The sequence below is a fragment of the Petromyzon marinus genome, chromosome 55, assembly GCF_048934315.1.
Source record: "Petromyzon marinus isolate PM22_M1 ecotype Great Lakes invasive population chromosome 55, UKy_Petmar_22M1.pri1.0, whole genome shotgun sequence".
NCBI lineage: Eukaryota > Metazoa > Chordata > Hyperoartia > Petromyzontiformes > Petromyzontidae > Petromyzon > Petromyzon marinus.
The window spans coordinates 9,705,373-9,725,474 of NC_133721.1; the positions used below are offsets into that span (position 1 = coordinate 9,705,373).

The following is a 20,102-nucleotide window of genomic DNA, read 5'->3' on the forward strand; positions in this document are numbered from 1 at the left end:
GTCCTGGTTCTATTAAAACCTCATTTGCTTGCTGTTTTTAATACCAGCTGTCGATTACCCAACATGATCATCTTTGAGAATAGGTTTTACCCTTTTTCTGGCAACAAAGCAGCTGTGTTAAGATGTTAAAACACCAAACTGAAACCTTTTACAAGGCATCATGTCTGCATTAACCACAATACTCTGATCATATAATTGGCATTGTCTTTGAAACTGATTGTTCCACACCAGAGACAGCTTTCTTTTGAGCCTCGTCTCAAACGGTGTTAGACCAGAGGGCGTTTTTTGTGTGCATTCTGACCACAATTATTGTGGTTAATGCAGACGTGATTAATTGTACAAGGTTTCAGTTTGGTGTTTTAACATCTTAACACCTGTTTGTTGCCAGCAAAAAAAGGGGAAAACCTATTTTTGGTATTGGCAAAGGAGGTCCTATGACATCATCTTCCTCGCCCGGTATGCAGGTCGGGGGTTCGATCCTGACGCCTGTACATTTGAAGTTTGCGTGTCTCTCCCCGTGGTCGCGTGGATTTTATTTTCTCCGGGTCTCTGGTTTTCCCCCTCCACATTTAGAACCAACATCACGCGTGTTTAGAGTATTTGGCTTGCATTACATTTCCACGTGATAAGCCACTTCGCTGGGCTATCATTTGGGGCCAGGTCGCTTCTGCGAACGAAGTTAATAGCTTGAGAGGGCTTTACCTGGTAATGATGCACCACAACGGTGCGTGCCGCGAGCGTTCAGGGTTTCAGCGCAATCGTCCTCACTGCGTTTCGACATCGCTGAGTGTGGCACCGATTTCGGATTGATTGGTTACCCCAGTCGCGGAGTGAAGTACACCCCTGGAAAAAATAGTGTCCCAGAAATAACATATTTAATTGCCTCGGCCAGTTTGTATTATTTGGTATCCCCGGGGGATACCGTTATAAGGATCACCTGTGAAAAAGGAGCTTTATAGCTGATCGGATTCCTCCGGTATAAATATTCAGATTCTGATTTTTTTTTTCAATTATTGACAGCTCATCCTCAGTCCAGTGCTCGTTAAAAGTCTCGCCATGCTGTTGGTCAGGGGGGTTTGTTTGACCATACTTCACCACAGCTTGTTCATTGCAGGTTTATGAATGGAGAGGCCCAAGATAGGCTCTGACATCAGGTCGCTACTGATGTTAGCCGTGGCCGGGAATCGAACTCAGGTGGCCGGGTTCACAGTGTGTTTGTATGTATGCGTGTTGAACTCTTTCGCACTGTACGTAGCCAACCATGCTAATCGGAGGTGCGGGGGAAGGACAACAAACTAAACACAAAAAGCAGTACTAAAGAAATTAGTTTTTAATCTAGATTATTTAAAAGTGCATAGCTCCCAGCGGCTTTCTAATATCGGAAGAGCGTTCCAGACGGCCGCAGAAGCGCATCTGAAAGTGCCACGGGTGACCCACAGCTCGGTTTGTCACCGATGCATATAAATCCACGTACACAATTCAACACTTTCCCAAATGTCATTTTACTCAAGTGTAATATTAACCGACGTGTACACTTCACAAATACACGAATCACTTAACGCAAGACTTCTGGAATTTCATCCCATTTTATCCAGCACGCGTGGATCAGTAACACGGATGCTCTAGTAACAAGAGGCGAATGCGTAAAAGATAAACGATTGTAGATTGGGCGCCGCGGTGGTCAGGTGTTAACTCCCTCGCCTGGTATGCAGGAGGTCGTGGGTTTCGATCCCGACCCTGACGACTGAATATTTGGAGCTTGCTTGCTCTCCCCGTGGTCGCGTGGATTTTTATTCGGGTCCTCCGGTTTTTCCCTCCACATTTCCACGTGATAAGCCACTTTGTTGAGCGATAATTTGCGGCCAGGTCGCTTCTGAGAGAGAGCTACATAGCTCAGTGGGCCTTACCTGGTAAAATAAAACTAGTTTATAGTTCAGTTTAAATTGCACGTCACATGTCTAAACGAATATACACACACACTCACGGTCCGTATCACCTACGCGAATGAAGATGGAACAAAGCAGAGAAGTTACGCAAAGAACGGAGAGATGCACGCTTTTGAATATTACACCGAGAGCCGGCAAAAAGAGGAACATACGGAAGTGGGGAACAATCGATAATTCGAGAACTCCAGTTGACTGCGAAGAAAAGTACATGGGCCTGGGCTGGACACGATGCACGAAGGAACGGTGGTCTGTTGTCCTTCCACCCGCACCTCCGACCAGCACGGTTGACTATGTACGGTGCAAAATAAGTTCAACATACGTACATATATAGACTCACACAGAGACCCATAGACTCACACAGAGACCCATAGACTCACACAGAGACCCATTGACTCACAGAGATTCAGACTCACACAGAGACCCATAGACTCGCACAGAGTCCCATAGACTCATACAGAGATCCAGACTTACACAGAGACCCATAGGCTCACACAGAGATCCAGACTTACACAGAGACCCATAGACTCACACAGAGACCCATAGACTCACGAAGAGATCCAGACTCACAGAGACCTATAGACTCGCACAGAGACCCATAGACTCGCACAGAGACCCATAGACTTAGAGACCCATAGACTCACACAGAGACCCATAGACTCACACAGAGACCCATAGACTCACACAGATTCAGACTCACACAGAGACCCATAGGTTGCACAGAGACCCATAGACTCACACAGAGACCCATAGACTCACACAGAGATCCAGACTCACACCGAGACCCATAGACTCACAGAGACCTATAGACTCACACAGAGACCCATAAACTCACACAGACACCCGTAGACTCACACAGAGATCTATAGACTCATACAGAGACCCGTAGACTCACACAGAGACCCATAGACTCACAGAGGCCCGTAGACTCACACAGAGACCCATAGACTCACACAGAGACACAAAGACTCACACAGAGACCCGTAGACTCACACAGAGACCTATAGACTCACACTGACACCCATAGACTCACACAGAGACCCGTAGACTCACAGAGAGACCTATACGGTAGTTTGTTGTCCTTCCGATCAGCACGGTTGGCTACGTACGCTGCGAAAGACGTTCAACATACAATACTCCTTGATGCCCACCCACGGGAACGGAGTTTCACGAAATCTCTCGTCGTGATCCACCAACCTTTGCCCCCTCCACATGATCAGGTGTGGATCTTGGAAGTAAATGATTATCATATTGTCTGGCCACCTTTCTGCATAGCGGCTATGGGCGTCTCACAAATCTCCATCGATCGCCAATCCCTGTTTCAATAACCTGGGCCGCAGCTTTGCTTGTACTGAACCAACGCTCATTAAAATTGCGACCCTCTCGGTAGGCTGTGCGGCTAGCTGATGGGATGTGTCAAAAATAACGTCATCCTTTTCACGTGGAAGGACATGTACGCGAGTGAGGCGTATTGTCTGCTTATTTGTAATCTTGCCTCCGGTGCTGGATTACAGGCCCGGTTCACCAAGCCCCCTGCGTTGGTTTGTGCCCGTGTTCTATGTTGGGGAGCGGTGGCGCAGTGGTTGGTAGCCTGCTGCGCTACGAGCCCGGAGACACGAGTTCGGTTTCCGCTCACGGACATCAACGCCAGAGCCGATTATCTGAACTAAACCGGTCCAAATTTTGATTGAAAGCTTTCGTGACTGCAGTAATTCATATTCTTAGCTCTTTCGGTAAAGTCACGTTGAAGGGAAACAATAAAATAATAAAACATATATAAAACAATCAAAATTCTCACGACGTTTCGACCATAACACAAACGACCGAAAGAGCTAAGAACATAAACCGGTCCAATGAGTATCTGTTTGTCGCAATCATCGCCGACGGGGAGACAAATGTGGCCGGGCGTGTTGCTGGCCACCCACCCACCGCCCATCATGTGCCGTGCCGGCCTTCATAGGTGCTACTCGCGAGCAGCGCTTGTTAAAGCTATACGGGGGGACCTTTACCCTGTCTTTGTCTATGTTGGAAGTTTGTCTTCTTCGGTTCTTTCGGTAAAGTCACGTAGAATGGCCGCTTGTGTTGTGGCCGAAACGTCGTGAGAATATTATTGTGTTATTTTATTTTATCAATTTATTATTGTATTCTCATTCTACATGGTGACTTTACCGAAAGAACCAAAGAAGATGAATCCTTGCAGTCACGAAAGCTTTAAATCGAAATTGGAAGTTTGTGCTTGGGTGCCGAGTTGGCCACGCGTCGGGAACGGCTGCGTTGGAACAGATGACGCTATCGCCGAGTGCTGCGCTGACTTTCACGACTGCTCGGCCGAGATGATTTTGCACTTCCTGCACAACACACACAAAAAAGCAAAGACAAACATTGCCCGTATAGCCTTAACAGACTGTTTGGGGCAAGTGCTGTTCACACGTAGCATCGATGAAGGTCGGCAAACGGCACACGAGGTGGTGGGTGACCGGCACGGCACCACGCCCAGGCACAAACACACGCACGGCTGCTGGTGGTCACACCGCACGTGACCTGTAAACCTCCAGCACTGTGGAGGCAGCAGCGACGGTTGGATGATCAACCGCACGGATGTTGCGAAACTCCCTTCCCGTAGGCGTCAAGTGGCATGCCATGGGTCGCCAGGATAAGGCGGTAAAACAGCACGGAAAATAATGTGGACTAATGTCCACCCGTCCCTTCTGTATGGGATAGAGTGTTGCGCCCTCGCACGCGCGGGTCGACTCAGGGCGCTCCCAGTTTCCTCCGACGTGTACCAAATGCTGAAAGCATCTCAACACGCAGAGGACCACAGAGCTCGGCCGCAAGTCTGCGGGCCTGCGGCCTCGCGCGTCGCTTCTCACCCTTGGTGCTCTCGGCCACCGAGCCGCGGCCGCTGGGAGCCGCGGAACCCGTGGGGCCGGGGCTCCTGCCCGCGGGGGTGCCCCCGTGCGGAGACGAAGGCGACGGTGGCGGCAGCTCCAGTCCCAGCTGCACGGTCGTCACCGCAGCCCCCGGCGAAGCTCGCTGGGACCCAACGCCGCTGCTGGTGGCGGCGCAGTGGCAGGGGGAATCGCAATCTTTAACTTAGACTGGAGGAGGAATCCAATGAGCTACGAAGAATCATTTTCACACGTCTCCAGCAGGGGCCACAGGGTCAGAACGTTACAACAACAAGCAATGCAAAAATACGACACGAGTCCACAGCGTAGGTAAGGTAAGTAAATCATTAAAAGTAAATAAAACGAAGCTTTTATTTTACCAGGTAAGGCCCGCTGAGCTATTAGCTTCAATTGGCAGAAGCGACCTGGCCACAAATGATAGCCCAACGAAGTGGCTTGTCACAGGGAAATGGCTGCGTACGGTGCGAAGGAAAAATACTCTAAACACGCGATGTTGGTTCTCAATGTGGAGGGAAAGACCGGAGGACCCGATGAAAAAAGAATCCACGGGACCATCGGGGAGAGAGACAGACAGACACACGCAAACTCCAAATATACAGCAGGCGTCAGGGTCAGGATCGTAACCCCGACCTCCTGCATACCAGGCGAGGGAGATAACATCTCCTAGCCACCGTGGCATGGAGAAGCAGGAGCCGGGGTGAAGAACGTTGGGAACAGTCAGGCGTGCGAGCGTGCGGGCAAACGCAAGGACAGATTGGTGTTTGAACATCTCGACACCTCCTATTTTATTGCCAGATGGAGTAAAGGCGATTGTTGTTTTTTTCTATCATTTTGATACTGGAGAAAAATGTCCCGTAGATAGATTCCCCCTGCTCCCCCCCACCCACAACCCTCTCTTCCCCCTTTTTCCACCAGGTCAAAGGTCAAAGACGTAACTTTCACAGTTAATGAAGGTAAGTGGGCTCGGCAGGGACAGGCAGGGGTTGAGATCACTCCGGCTGTGTCACCGTTTTGTTCGGCTCCCAAACCCTAACAACCCCCCTCATCGCACACACACTCATCACACACACACTCATCACACACACACACACTCATCACACACACACATCACACACACTCATCACACACACACTCATCACACACACACACACTCATCACACACACACACTCATCACACACACACACTCATCACACACACACTCATCACACACACACACTCATCACACACATCACACACTCATCACACACACACTCATCACACACACATACTCATCGCACACACACACTCATCACACACACACACACTCATCACACACACACACACTCATCACACACACACACTCATCACACACACACACACACTCATCACACACACACTCATCACACACACACACTCATCACACACACACTCATCACACACACACACTCATCACACACACACACACTCATCACACACACACACACTCATCACACACACACTCATCACACACACACACACTCATCACACACACACACTCATCACACACACACACACTCATCACACACACACACACTCATCACACACACACACTCATCACACACACTCATCACACACACACACACTCATCACACACACTCATCACACACACACACTCATCACACACACACACACTCATCACACACACACACTCATCACACACACACACACTCATCACACACACACACACTCATCACACACACACTCATCACACATACACACTCATCACACACACACACTCATCACACACACACACTCATCACACACACTCATCACACACACACACTCATCACACACACACACTCATCACACACACACACACTCATCACACACACACTCATCACACACACACACTCATCACACACACACACTCATCACACACACACACTCATCACACACACACACTCATCACACACACACACTCATCACACACACACACACTCATCACACACACTCATCACACACACTCATTACACACACACTCATCACACACACACACACACTCATCACACACACACACTCATCACACACACTCATCACACACACACACTCATCACACACACTCATCACACACACACACTCATCACACACACTCATCACACACACACACTCATCACACACACTCATCACACACACACTCATCACACACACACACTCATCACACACACTCATCACACACACACACTCATCACACACACACACTCATCACACACACATCACACACTCATCACACACACATCACACACTCATCACACACACATCACACACACACACTCATCACACACACACACTCATCACACACACACACTCATCACACACACACACTCATCACACACACATCACACACACATCACACACACACACTCATCACACACACACACTCATCACACACACACTCATCACACACTCATCACACACACTCATCACACACACACTCATCACACACACATCACACACACTCATCACACACACACTCATCACACACACACACTCATCACACACACACACACTCATCACACACACATCACACACACTCATCACACACTCATCACACACTCATCACACACACATCACACACACATCACACACACACACTCATCACACACACATCACACACTCATCACACACACATCACACACTCATCACACACACATCACACACTCATCACACACATCACACACTCATCACACACACACACTCATCACACACACACACTCATCACACACACATCACACACACACACTCATCACACACACACTCATCACACACACACACTCATCACACACACACTCATCACACACACTCATCACACACACTCATTACACAAAGACAAAGATCCCCCATATCGCCTTAGCAGACTGTTGGGGCAAGTGCCGTTAGCGAGTAGCACCTATGAAGGCCGGCACGGCACACGAGGGGGTGGGTGCCCCTCGTGTTTACATAGTGCACCAGGTACTCATTTGAGGCTGAGTCAATCTAAGGGAGACCCGGGACCGGTTCAAATAATCGTCACTGGTGGTGGCCGTGAGCGGGAATCGAACCTGGGTTGCCAGGTTCGTAGCGCAGCGCGCTAACCGCTACACCCACCCGCCCCCTCATTGTACCCTGCCGGCCTTCATAGGTGCTTCTCGCGAACAGCACTTGCCCCAACAGCCTGTTAAAGCTATACGGGGGGAATAATCTACGTCACACATATATATATCAAATGATACGTAGGAATTGCAGACATTACGGTACCGGACTGATGATGCAGAGGATCTTGCAGAAGAAAGGCGTGAGCTCTGCCTGCTGCTGGAAGACGACGATGACGTGGAAGACGATGGTGATGGCAGAGTGATCCCAGCCTGCGTTCCCACGAAAACACACAAACAAACAAAAGACACCGCAGGCCGTTAAATCGACGGCCTAGGGTTTTGCTCACGAGTACCGCTGCGTCGGTATGGGCGTTAAATACAACAATCATTGTTTTGCCGACAGCCTGGTCAATAGTGCCCCGTGGATCTAAGCGTAAAAACATACGGGCCGAAGTCAGTCACGTGACGTCGTGGAAAAGGCGCGGTCGGAATCGTCGCAAGTTATAAGGGGGGGGGGGGGGCGTCTGTGGAAATGTTGGAACATCTGCAAACCTGTCAACGCCTTATCGGTGCCCAACTTTACTACAGACCAACTCAGACCGTATTGGTCACCCCGTGCTCTTACAAATCTCAACGTTCATCCAACAAAAGTCCCATCACGAGGGAGAAACACAAACAAATAGACACTTTTTTTCTTGCCCGTACTGAAACGGCTGTACGCCGCATGGAACTGAAAACTCAATTCTCCTGCACAAAAATACGGGTGAACCATATGGGTTGACAGGTATGCATCTGCGGAAAAGAGCTTCACAGCTCATCGGATTTTTTCCCCTCCAGGATAAATAAAAATAACGTTTCTGAGCATCAAGAAGTTTACTTCCCCATCGAAGTAAAGGCCGCAGAGCGAAGACGCTCTTTATCAAGAGGGGGCGGCTCGGCCGGCAGACAACATCACAAAACATTCCACAATTGCAGATTTCGAAGGACAGATTTAATACAAAAAAATGTTTTACAATTACGTTGTTAAAGGACATTAACACTTTAACGTTTAGTGATGACAGAATGGAGATGCTAAGAGATGAAAAATTTGGCCGTTGCCATGGCCCAGATGTGGTAAATTACTCGCGAAGTTAATTAATTTGGAAATGTACGTGCGTACATTGAACTTCTTTTGCACCATACGTAGCCAACTGTGCAAATCAGAGGTGCAGAGGAAGGATATGGGTCTCGGTGTGAGTCTATGGGTCTCTGTGAGTCTGGATCTCTGTGTGAGTCTATGGGTCTCTGTGTCAGTCTATGGGTCTCTGTGTGAATCTATGGGTCTCTGTGTGGGTCAATGGGTCTCTGTGTGAGTCTATGGGTCTCTGTGTGAGTCTATGTGTCTCTGTGTGAGTCTATGGGTCTCTGTGGGAGTCTATAAGTCTCTGTGTGAGTCTATGGGCCTCTGTGGGAGTCTATGGGTCTCTGTATGAGTATATGGGTCTCTGTGTGAGTCTATGGGTCTCTGTGTGAGTCTATGGGTCTCTGTGTGAGTCTATGGGTCTCTGTGTGAGTCTATGGGTCTCTGTGTGAGTCTATGGGTCTCTGCGTGGGTCTATGTGTCTCTGTGTGGGTCTATGGGTCTCTGTGTGAGTCTATGGGTCTCTGTGTGGGTCTATGTGTCTCTGTGTGGGTCTATGGGTCTCTGTGTGAGTCTATGGGTCTCTGTATGAGTATATGAGTCTCTGTGTGGGTCTATGGGTCTCTGTGTGAGTCTACGGGTCTCTGTGTGAGTCTATGGGTCTCTGTGTGAGTCTATGGGTCTCTGTGTGAGTCTATGGGTCTCTGTGTGAGTCTATGGGTCTCTGCGTGAGTCTATGTGTCTCTGTGTGGGTCTATGTGTCTCTGCGTGGGTCTATGTGTCTCTGTGTGGGTCTATGTATGTATGGATGCTGAACTTCCTTCGCACCGTACGCAGCCAACCGTGCTAATCGGAGCTGCGGGGTGGGTAAGGGCAACAAACTAATCACGCACGCACACACAAAAAAACAACTCTGACGCTCGTGGACGAGGCTGTGCAGCGGCGCTACCTGCTGGAAGAACACGTGCACGTCTCCCGCCACCTCCGGGCTCTGGCCCAGGATGTCGGACAGCAGGCGCGTCACGGCGCGTCCAAAGTCGCGGAGCTCGCGCAGGGCCACGTCCCTCTCGGCCGGCGTCGCCTCGCGGCTCTTGGCGGCCGCGCGCAACTCGCGGGACAGCCTGGAGCACTGCGGGCCGGCGCGGAGAGAGACGGGGGGTGGGGGGTGGGGGTGGGGGGTGGGCGGAGCGGTGAAGAGCGCGCGACCGCGCAGCGAAGCTTCAGGGGCGGCGGCAGCGTCGTCATCAGTCTCAGCAGTCGCGTCATCATCGTGATCGGTAGCGTCATCATCAGCGTCGTCATCAGTCTCAGCAGTCGCGTCATCATCGTGATCGGTAGCGTCATCATCAGCGTCGTCATCAGTCTCAGCAGTCGCGTCATCATCGTGATCGGTAGCGTCATCATCAGCGTCGTCATCAGTCTCGGCAGTCGCGTCATCATCGTGATCGGTAGCGTCATCATCAGCGTCGTCATCAGTCTCGGCAGTCGCGTCATCATCGTGATCGGTAGCGTCATCATCAGCGTCGTCATCAGTCTCAGCAGTCGCGTCATCATCGTGATCGGTAGCGTCATCATCAGCGTCGTCATCAGTCTCGGCAGTCGCGTCATCATCGTGATCGGTAGCGTCATCATCAGCGTCGTCATCAGTCTCGGCAGTCGCGTCATCATCGTGATCGGTAGCGTCATCATCAGCGTCGTCATCAGTCTCGGCAGTCGCGTCATCATCGTGATCGGTAGCGTCATCATCAGAGTCGTTATCAGTCTCAGCAGTAGCGTCATCATCAGCGTTGTCATCAGTCTCAGCAGTCGAAGCATCATCAGGGTATCAGTAGCATCATCATCAGGGTCGTCATCAGTTTCAGCAGTAGTATCATTAGCAGTCTCAGCAGTAGCATCGTCATGTTCAGCACTAGCATCATCATCAGGGTTATCATCAGTCTCATTAGTAGCAACATTATGAGTCTCAGCAGTAGCTTCAGCATCAGTCTCAGCAGTATCATCAGCTACAGTCTCAGCAGTAGCATCAGCATCAGTCTCAGCAGTATCATCAGCTACAGTCTCAGCAGTAGCATCAGCATCAGTCTCAGCAGTAGCATCAGCATCAGTCTCAGCAGTAGCATCAGCTACAGTCTCAGCAGTAGCATCAGCATCAGTCTCAGCAGTAGCATCAGCTACAGTCTCAGCAGTAGCATCAGCATCATCTAGGTAATCAGTAGCATCATCATCAGGGTCATCATCAGCCTCAGCAGTAGCATCATTATCAGTCTCAGCAGTAGCATCAACTACAGTCTCAGCAGTAGCATCAGCATCAGCCTCAGCAGTCGCAACATCATCAGGGTCAGCATCAGTCTCGCACCAAGTACTCATTTTAAACTAGGGGAAGCCGAGGAATGGTTCAGATAATTTCACTCGTCTTGACCGTGAGCGGGAATTGAATTCTGGTCGCCAGGGTCAAAGTGCAGCATGCTAACCACACTCAGGTATAAGAAGATAAAGATCCCTCGTATAGCCTTAACAGACTGTTGGGACAAGTGCTGTTAGCGAGCAGCACCTATGAAGGCCACTATGCCACACGAGGGGGTGGGTGCCCAGCACCACGCCTTTTCGCCTTTGTCTCCCCAGTTGCGATGTTTTTACACATCGCACCAGGGACGCATTTGAGGCTGAGTCGATCTAAGGAAGGCCCAGGACCGATTCAGATAATCATCACTGGTATTGGCCATGAGCGGGAATCGAACTCGGATCGCCGGGTTCGTAGCGCAGCGTGCTAACCGCGACACCACCATTAACACCACCACGAACACCAACAACACCACAATCACCACCACTACCACCACCACGCACTGCTGAGTTCAGTCAGAGCTGACCTAACGGTCCAAAACACATGAACCGTCCACCGGCGGAGGGCACGACGGATCCCCATGGCTAGGAATCGAACAGGGGATGGCCCGGCTCACCTGTTTTTTTCCCCGCTCGATCTTCTCCTGCTGCTCTCTGATCTCCTTCTTCAGCTGCTGCACGCTGTCGCTGTGCCCCTTCAGGTCCCCCTCCTGCACGTCCCCTTCACTCAGCAGCTCATCCATGCTCTCATTCATCACCTGCGCGACAGGAAGTACGTATGTGTGCATGTACGTTGAACTTCCTACGCACCGCACGTAGTCAACCGTGCTAATTGGAGGTGCGGGGGGAAGGACAACAAGCTAAACTCAAAAAAGCAGTTGTGAATAAATGAGTTTGTCAATCTAGACCAGGGGTGGGGAACCTTTTTTCTGTCAGAGGCCATTTGGATATTTTTAAAACATCATTCGCGGGCCATACAAAATTATCAACTGAAAAATTTGCCCGTTATATTTGGTCAAACATTTAATTAACTCGCCCCTAATGCGATGGCTGGAACCTGCTTCTCTTTGGCGAGGCGTGCGATGATGTTAGCCGGTATTGACGATGTTGTTGCTACTCGCAACTGCTTTTCCAGGTTTGCTCCTAGATTTATTGAATTTCGAGTCCCGCCTGCGGTTGCCTTGGCAGGGCCAGAGACCAAATGATTTTGCGGGCCTCGTACGGCCCGCGGGGCCGGACGTTCCCCACCCCTGATCTAGGTGATGATTTAAAGGTGCATATCTCCCAGTGGCTTCCCAATATCGGAAGCAAGAGCGTTCCAGACGGCCGTAGAAGCGCATCTGGCACCCAAGTTAGCGGTGTGGAAAGAACCACGGCCTAGCTGCCTTTGTCTCCCTCCATTGTGTTGATGTGTTACACACTCCAGCAGGTACTCATTTAAAGGCCCTATCAACTAGGACCGGCGGCTTAGAAATCAGGGAATGAATTAATTCGTCATGCCGGCTGAATGGATTCAGTTCATCACCAACATCGTCATCATTTAATCAATTAATATTGATTACTAGGCTCACGCTTCGTTCAATTCGTGCATTTAGGAATCGATTGTGTGCAATTATTGCAAATCACATGAGAATGATGTGCGAAATGTCACTGTTACGCGACAAACAGAAGTGAAAAGCTAGGGAAAAATGGGAACAGATAAAAGCAAATACAAATTAAATGGAGACAAACTACAATTAATTATTCAATGAAACCACTGCATCACTGACGGGAAGAATAATTACACATCAAATCATTATCATCATCAAAACTAAACTATTTTCTTTTTATATTACCAGGTAAGGCCCACTGAGCTGTACAGCTCTCTTTCAGAAGCGACCTGGCCATCACAAATGATAGCTCAACGAAGTGGCTTATCATCACGTGGACATTTAAAGCAGCAGCCAGATACTCTAAACGCTTGATGTCGATTCTGAATGTGGAGGGAAAAACCGGAGGACCCTGAGCAAAAATCCACGCGACCACGGGCAGGACACGCAAACTCCAAATACACAACAGGCGTCAGGATCGGGATCGAACCCACGACCTCCTGTATACCAGGCGTAGCTAACATCTCCTAGCCACCGTGGTGCCCTTGATGATGACGATGATGATGATCAAGATCATCATCCTCAACGGCATGTCTCTGAGGTCGGATAAAAAATAAGGATCACCATTTCGTAGGCCTCCTTTCGAATTTCCAACCTCAGGACCTCACCGTGGTGTAGGATGCCCCCTTCTCATCCGCTGGCGCATGCGAGCCGAACCAGCGCTCGGCTGAACCTAGCGGTCGGCTGCCCCCTACAAGCCGTGATGGCGCAATCAAAACGGAATGCGACCCAATCACCGATGGTGCAGGTATTAAGACGATCAAAGAGGAAAAAAATAGGGGGGCGATTCACACGACCGAACTCATTTCGTGAGAACTGCTTTTTGTGCTCAGTTTCCTGCCCTTCACCCGCACCTCCGATTAGCTCGGTCGGCAGCGTACGGCGCGAAAGAAGTTCAACCCGCACACGTACGATGGGATCGATCGATCGCGTGGATCTCTCCTGCCGGTGAATCTCGACACGGCGGCGATTTAACCCGCGATGAATCGATGGTTCTCACGCGGCTGCCGGATCAACCGTGAGCTGAATCGATACAACAGACACCTCGATTCGGGTTACACAAGGCCATACGTGGGCAGAGACATGCCCCTACGGGCAACGCCCATGTCCCCCTTTCCTCCATACACGGGCTGATCTGTGCAGGAAGACAAAGATCGTTACAACGAAACGGCGTTACACACGACGTGTCTGTGTACATTTGTGCGCGTGTAGATGTACGTACAGTATATGCTTGCATATGTATTTGTGTAATGTTGCGTATATGCACGTGTGCGCGTTCGTGCGTGTGCGTGCGTGCGTGCGTCCGATCTCATCGTATCGCCGCGCCCCTTAACCTGCAGGTCCTGCTGGAGCTCACGGACTTGGCGCCTCTTGAACTTGAGCTTCTCCTCCAGCGATCGTTTCTGCTCCTCGAGACGCAGCCTCTCCTCGTGCTCGGCGCCTGCGTGAGCACGCGGTACGCACGGCGGGGGAAGTGGGGGGGGAGAGACTCCTCGGTGCTGTGCCTACAGCAGTCGTCCCGTGGTGCCGTGCAGGCTGTGCCTGCAGCGCCGCAACTTTGCTCGCCGATTAAAACTCGTCCTGACGCTCGCCGCGCGAGCACCATGAACCGTTTTGCTTTAGCTTGTGCCGTGCGTACCGCCGTGCGTGTACCGTGCTGTATGCACCACCGTGTCACGTGCTAACGTTGCGTGCACCGTTCCCTACGCACCGCCCTGCGTGTGTACCACCGTGTACGCACCGCCCTGCGTGTGTACCACTGTGTACGCACCGCCCTGCGTGTGTACCACTGTGTACGCACCGCTGCGTGTGTACCACCGTGTACGCACCGCTGCGTGTGTACCACCGTGTACGCACCGCCCTGCGTGTGTACCACCGTGTACGCACCGCCCTGCGTGTGTACCACTGTGTACGCACCGCCCTGCGTGTGTACCACTGTGTACGCACCGCCCTGCGTGTGTACCACCGTGTACGCACCGCCCTGCGTGTGTACCACCGTGTACGCACCGCCCTGTGTGTGTACCACTGTGTACGCACCGCCCTGCGTGTGTACCACCATGTACGCACTGCCCTGCGTGTGTACCACCGTGTACGCACCGCCCTGCGGGACCTTGCTGTGCGATCTGCGCAGCGCCGCGTTGCGCCCGTTCACCACCTGCACCGTGTTCTCCATCGCACGGATCTCCTTCTCGGCGCGGCGGATTCTGGCATCGAGCTCGTCTCCCTCCTTCTGCATCTCCTCCTTCTCCTGGGCGGCCTGGGCACCCGAAACAACGGCCGTGTCAACGACACCGCGGCCGTGCACCCCTCCCTTCCCCTCCCCCCCTCTCCACGAGCAGGGGTCCGGACTGCAGCGGGGCTCTTGAAATAAACTACAAAAAATGTCTCTTCTTGTTATTTCGATTGCCAACCTCTGACCAAGAAGTTCAACATACATACCTGTGTGTGTGTGTGTGCGTGGGTGTACGTTCAACCTCTTTCGCACCGTACACAGCCAACCGTGCTAATCGGAGGCGCGGGACACACGCGCGTGCCTGCCAACCCTCACGCACACGGGCCCGGTACTCACCTTGATCACGTAGTAAGCCTGCGATTTATCCTCCTCACCCTCCGGAGGGGCCATGGCGACCGTCAAGATCTCGTATCTCTTGCGCATCCTGTCCACCTTCGAGAGCCTCTCGTGGAGCTCAGCGCTGGAAACGATCGCGACACAACAACAACAACAACGCAACAACATCAGGCGGACGACGCAAGGCACTTTAGGCTGCTGCGACGTTGGGGAATGGCAACCGATAAACAACAAAAATAAAACCTAACACCTCATTCTATTCTTGTGCATGATGATGGCAGCAGCAATGCGGTTCAGGAGTGCCACAGTGGTGAGATGTTAACGTCCTCGCCTGGTATGCAAGAGGCCGTGGGTTCGATCCCAACCCTGAAGCCTGCTGTATATTTTAAGTTTGCGAGTCTCTCTCCTCGTGGTCGTGTGGATTTTTCTCAGGGTCCTCCGGTTTTCCCGTTCCACATTTATAAATGTGTGTGTCAGTGTATTTGGCTGCTTTAAATTTCCACGTGATGGTAAGCCACTTCGTTGAGCTATTATTCGTGGCCAGGTCACTTTTGAAAAAGAGCTACATAGCTCAGGGGGCTTTACTGGGTAAAATACAAATAGTTTAGTTTAAAGCTCGATGCTCCAATGTGGAGGTCTTGCTGCTGCTGCTGCTGCTGGCTACGATGAGAGGGCTTCAGCAGAGAGAGAGTTCGTGCCACTGTTCCTCCTCCTCCGTTGAAGAAGCACGCAGACAGCAGTTGTTTACGATATGGTCCATTGGCTCACATTGTCCATAGACTAACATCGCCCATAGATTAACATCGCCCTTAGACTTACGTCACCCATAGACTTACATCACCCATAGACCAACATTGTCCATAGATTTACATCGCCCATAGACTAACATCGCCCATAGACTTACATCACCATAGAGTAACATTGCCCTTAGACTTACATCGCACCATAGACTTACATCGCCCATAGACTAACATCGCCCATAGACTTACATCACCATAGACTAACATTGTCCATAGACTAACATTACCCATAGACTAACATTGCCCATAGACTAACATCACCCATAGACTAACATTGCTCATAAACTAATATTGTCCAGAGACTTATATTGCCCATTGACTTACATTGCTCATAGATTTATATTGCCCACAGACTTCAATTCCCAGACTAACTAATATCGCTCAAGACTACTATTGACCAAGCAGAGAGATTACACCAAAGACAGGGCAAACACAATATTAAAATAAATATTATCCTTGCGCTCCCAGCATGGCATGGATACCAAATGTGATCAATTATAACGCTTCAATGTATTGCAAGGGCCAAGGGAAACGTTCAAGGCCCAACGCAGATTTGCGTGAGTGACCTTGCCGACGCTGTGCTATTTCGTTCCTATTCAAGTGTGGTGCAGTGCACTTGAAACATTCAAGGCGTTAATCTTTGCAAGGAAAAACACTTTCTGGCTTTCTGTTATTATCACATCTCCGGCTGTGTGAATGCGTCTTTGTGCACGTCTGTCACTTACTCTCTGTGTGCGCTTGTACGCGCGTATCTAAATGTGCACATTTTTCTGCGCGTGTGTCTTTGTTTATGCACGTCTGTCTGTATGTGCGCGCGTGCGCGCAGGGGAGTTTGTGGGGAGCGGCGGCATAGCGGTGAGCGCTACGCTTGCGCTACGAACCCGGTGACCGAGTTCGATTCCCGCTCACGGCCAACACCGGTGACGTTTATCTGAACCGGCCCTGGAGCCTCCCCTAGGTCGACTCAGCCTCAAATGAGTACCCTTGTGCGGTGTGCAAACATCGACGCTGCGGAGACAAAGGCGGCCGGGGCGTGGTTGCCAGCCAGCCACCCCCCCTCTCGTGTGCCGTGCCGGCCTTCATAGGCGCCTGCTTCGCTAACAGCACTTGCCCCGACAAGTCGCGCCTTTTGCACGCGCTGCCGGTGCCCCCGCCCCCACCTGAGCGCCTGCCTCTCCTGCTGCAGGCCGCGCTCCAGGGTCAGCAGCTCGTGCTTGCGAGCGTCGTTCTCCAGGGAGCGCTCCTTGAGCGCTGTCTGCAGCGCCTGCTGCCGCTTCTCCAGCGAGAGGACGCCGTCGGCGCTGGCGGCCACCAGCCCTCGCACGCGCCGGCACTCCAGCTTCAGCAGGCTCTCCTCCACCAGCAGCTCCTACAGAGACAAAGATGCCCCCACGGCCCCGTGGCCCCTAACAGACTCAGTATAACATCAATGAATATCCCTCATCGGAATGTGTGCTAATGCCGGAGGAATCCGATGGGCGATGAGGCTCCTTTACTCGCAGATGTCCGGGTAGGGGCACGGGGTGAGAATGTTACAACAATGCAAAGTAAAGGAAAGGTAAGCAAATCACGTATCTTACTCGGTGATGCCCACTGAGCTGTTCGATTATTTCAGAAGCGACCTGGCCACAAATGATAGCCCAACGAAGTAGCCGATCACGTGGAAAGATATTCCAAGCCGAACACTGCAAATTCCTGTTGGTTCTAAATGTGGAGCGAACAACCGGAGGACCCAGATAAAAAAATCCACGTGACCACGGGGGGAGAGAGACACACGCAAACTCCAAATATACAGCAGGCGTCAGGGTCACGATCGAAACCCTGACCTCCTGCATACCGGGCGAGGGAGATAACATCATGCCACCGCGGCATGGAGAACACAGCAGCTTACCGTGTGGGGGAAAGTGCTGTGAGCGAGCACGTACACACAAAGCACACACGCACGTACATGCATACTCATCTACACATCCACATGCACGCATCCACACACAGGCAGGCACTCTACATGTCTGAGTGTATAACTGTATACACAGGCAAACCTCGCTTAGCGCTCAAGATACGTTCCTGGAGAAGTGAGTGGCGCTAATCGAATCGGAGCTAAAGAGGGGTCGTTGATACCATTATATATATGGGGATGCGTTCCCGACAGCGTAATATCTTTCGTATGAGCAATGTTTGAGGGCTGTGCCGGCCTTCATAGGTGTTACTTGCTAACAGCACTTGCCCCAACGGTCTGCTCAAGCTTATAAGGGGGATCTTTGTCTTTGTGGAATCAAACCTGCTTGGCGTTCGTGATTTTCTTCATTTCCTTCTCGGCTGAATTGTTTTCCAGGTCCAGCTGCTCTATCTTGCTCGTGAGTTCCGCCTTTTCAGCAGACGAGTGTTCCAGGTCTCTCCGAGTGTGCCTTATGTCATCCTACGCACGCACGCACACACACGCAAAGATCCCCTGTGTGGCCTCCGATTAGCACGGTTGGCTATGTAAGGCCGCAAAAGAAGTTCAACATACATACACATGTGATCTGGAATCTCAAGAGGCACCGTGGTGGTGGATCACACGGAGATAGATAAATCAAGTGTGGGAGAGGATAAGTCTTCTCTCTCACTCTCCCTTAGAAGGTTCTAAATGGAAATGGCAGGGTTGGTACACTAAGTCAGCACCGCTAGAAGACTGGCTTTCTAGCCTTGGGTCTAGTGCCGTCACTGTGGCGAGATGTTAACTCTCTCGCCCGGTACGCAGGAGGTCGTGGATTCGATCCTGACCCTGACGCATGTTGTATACTTTGCGTGTTTCAATCTCCCCGCGGTCGCGTGGATTTTTCTCCGGGCCCTCCGGTTTTGCCCTCCACACTTGGATTCAACGTCACGCGTTTAAAGTATGTAGGGCGGCTCTTGGGTGACGATGACGACGACCTCAGAGGCGTCCGGTTCACCTGCACCCTGCGGAGCTGTGCGGTCAGCAGGGCGTGCGTGTCGTTCCTCTCGCTCAGCTGGGCCTTGAGCTTCGCGACCTGAGCCTCCAGCTGCTCCTTCTCCTCGTTGGAGATGTCCCCCTGCAGCTGGGCAAGGCGGCGCTCCAGCTGCGCCAGCTGGAAGTCCTGCAGAACCCGGACGGCGCAAACACGGCGATGCGCGCACGCTGGGATGATTGTGTGAAATTGATTGCGTTTTTTATTTTTTTGGACACTTGTACCCGATTGGTCGAAATTAGTTGTAACATTCTGGCACTTGTACCCGATTGTTTGGACACTTGCACCCGATTGGTCGAAATTAGTTGTAACATTCTGGCACTTGTACCCGATGTTTGGACACTTGTACATGATTGGTCTAAATTAGTTGTAACATTCTGGCACTTGTACCCGATGTTTAGATACTTGCACCCGATTGGTCAAAATTGGTTGTAACATTCTGGCACTTGTAGCCGAAGTTTAGACACTTGTACCCGATTGGTCAAAATTAGTTGTAACATTCTGGTACTTGTACCCGATGTTTGGACACTTGCACCCGATTGGTCTAAATTGGTTGTAACATTCTGGCACTTGTACCCGATGTTTAGACACTTGTACCCGATTGGTCGAAATTAGTTAATATTCTGGTACTTGTACCCGATGTTTAGACACTTGCACCCAATTGGTCTAAATTGGTTGTAACAATCTGGTACTTGTACCCGATGTTTGAACTC

The 20,102-nt window shown here is 51.0% G+C and overlaps 1 protein-coding gene across 2 annotated transcripts in view; it reads right to left on the reverse strand.

Annotated features, from left to right (window-relative positions):
* Positions 1 to 1,483: 1,483 nt before the first annotated feature.
* Positions 1,484 to 20,102, reverse strand: part of CCDC39 (coiled-coil domain 39 molecular ruler complex subunit) — a 37,052-nt gene continuing 18,433 nt past the window's right edge. The window contains exons 11-21 of one of the 2 annotated variants that reach the window (XM_032975010.2): positions 19,354 to 19,518; positions 18,699 to 18,836; positions 17,581 to 17,789; positions 15,621 to 15,744; positions 15,149 to 15,308; positions 14,386 to 14,492; positions 12,020 to 12,160; positions 10,012 to 10,191; positions 8,106 to 8,212; positions 4,814 to 4,992; positions 1,484 to 4,291 (exon numbers count right to left, since the gene is read on the reverse strand). In XM_032975010.2, coding sequence (XP_032830901.2) covers positions 4,233 to 4,291; positions 4,814 to 4,992; positions 8,106 to 8,212; positions 10,012 to 10,191; positions 12,020 to 12,160; positions 14,386 to 14,492; positions 15,149 to 15,308; positions 15,621 to 15,744; positions 17,581 to 17,789; positions 18,699 to 18,836; positions 19,354 to 19,518 — 1,569 coding nt within the window. In that variant the 3' untranslated portion in view covers positions 1,484 to 4,232. Of the gene's footprint in view, positions 4,292 to 4,813; positions 4,996 to 8,105; positions 8,213 to 10,011; positions 10,192 to 12,019; positions 12,161 to 14,385; positions 14,493 to 15,148; positions 15,309 to 15,620; positions 15,745 to 17,580; positions 17,790 to 18,698; positions 18,837 to 19,353; positions 19,519 to 20,102 lie in introns of both variants that reach the window. The other variant, XM_032975009.2, reaches the window with a different exon arrangement.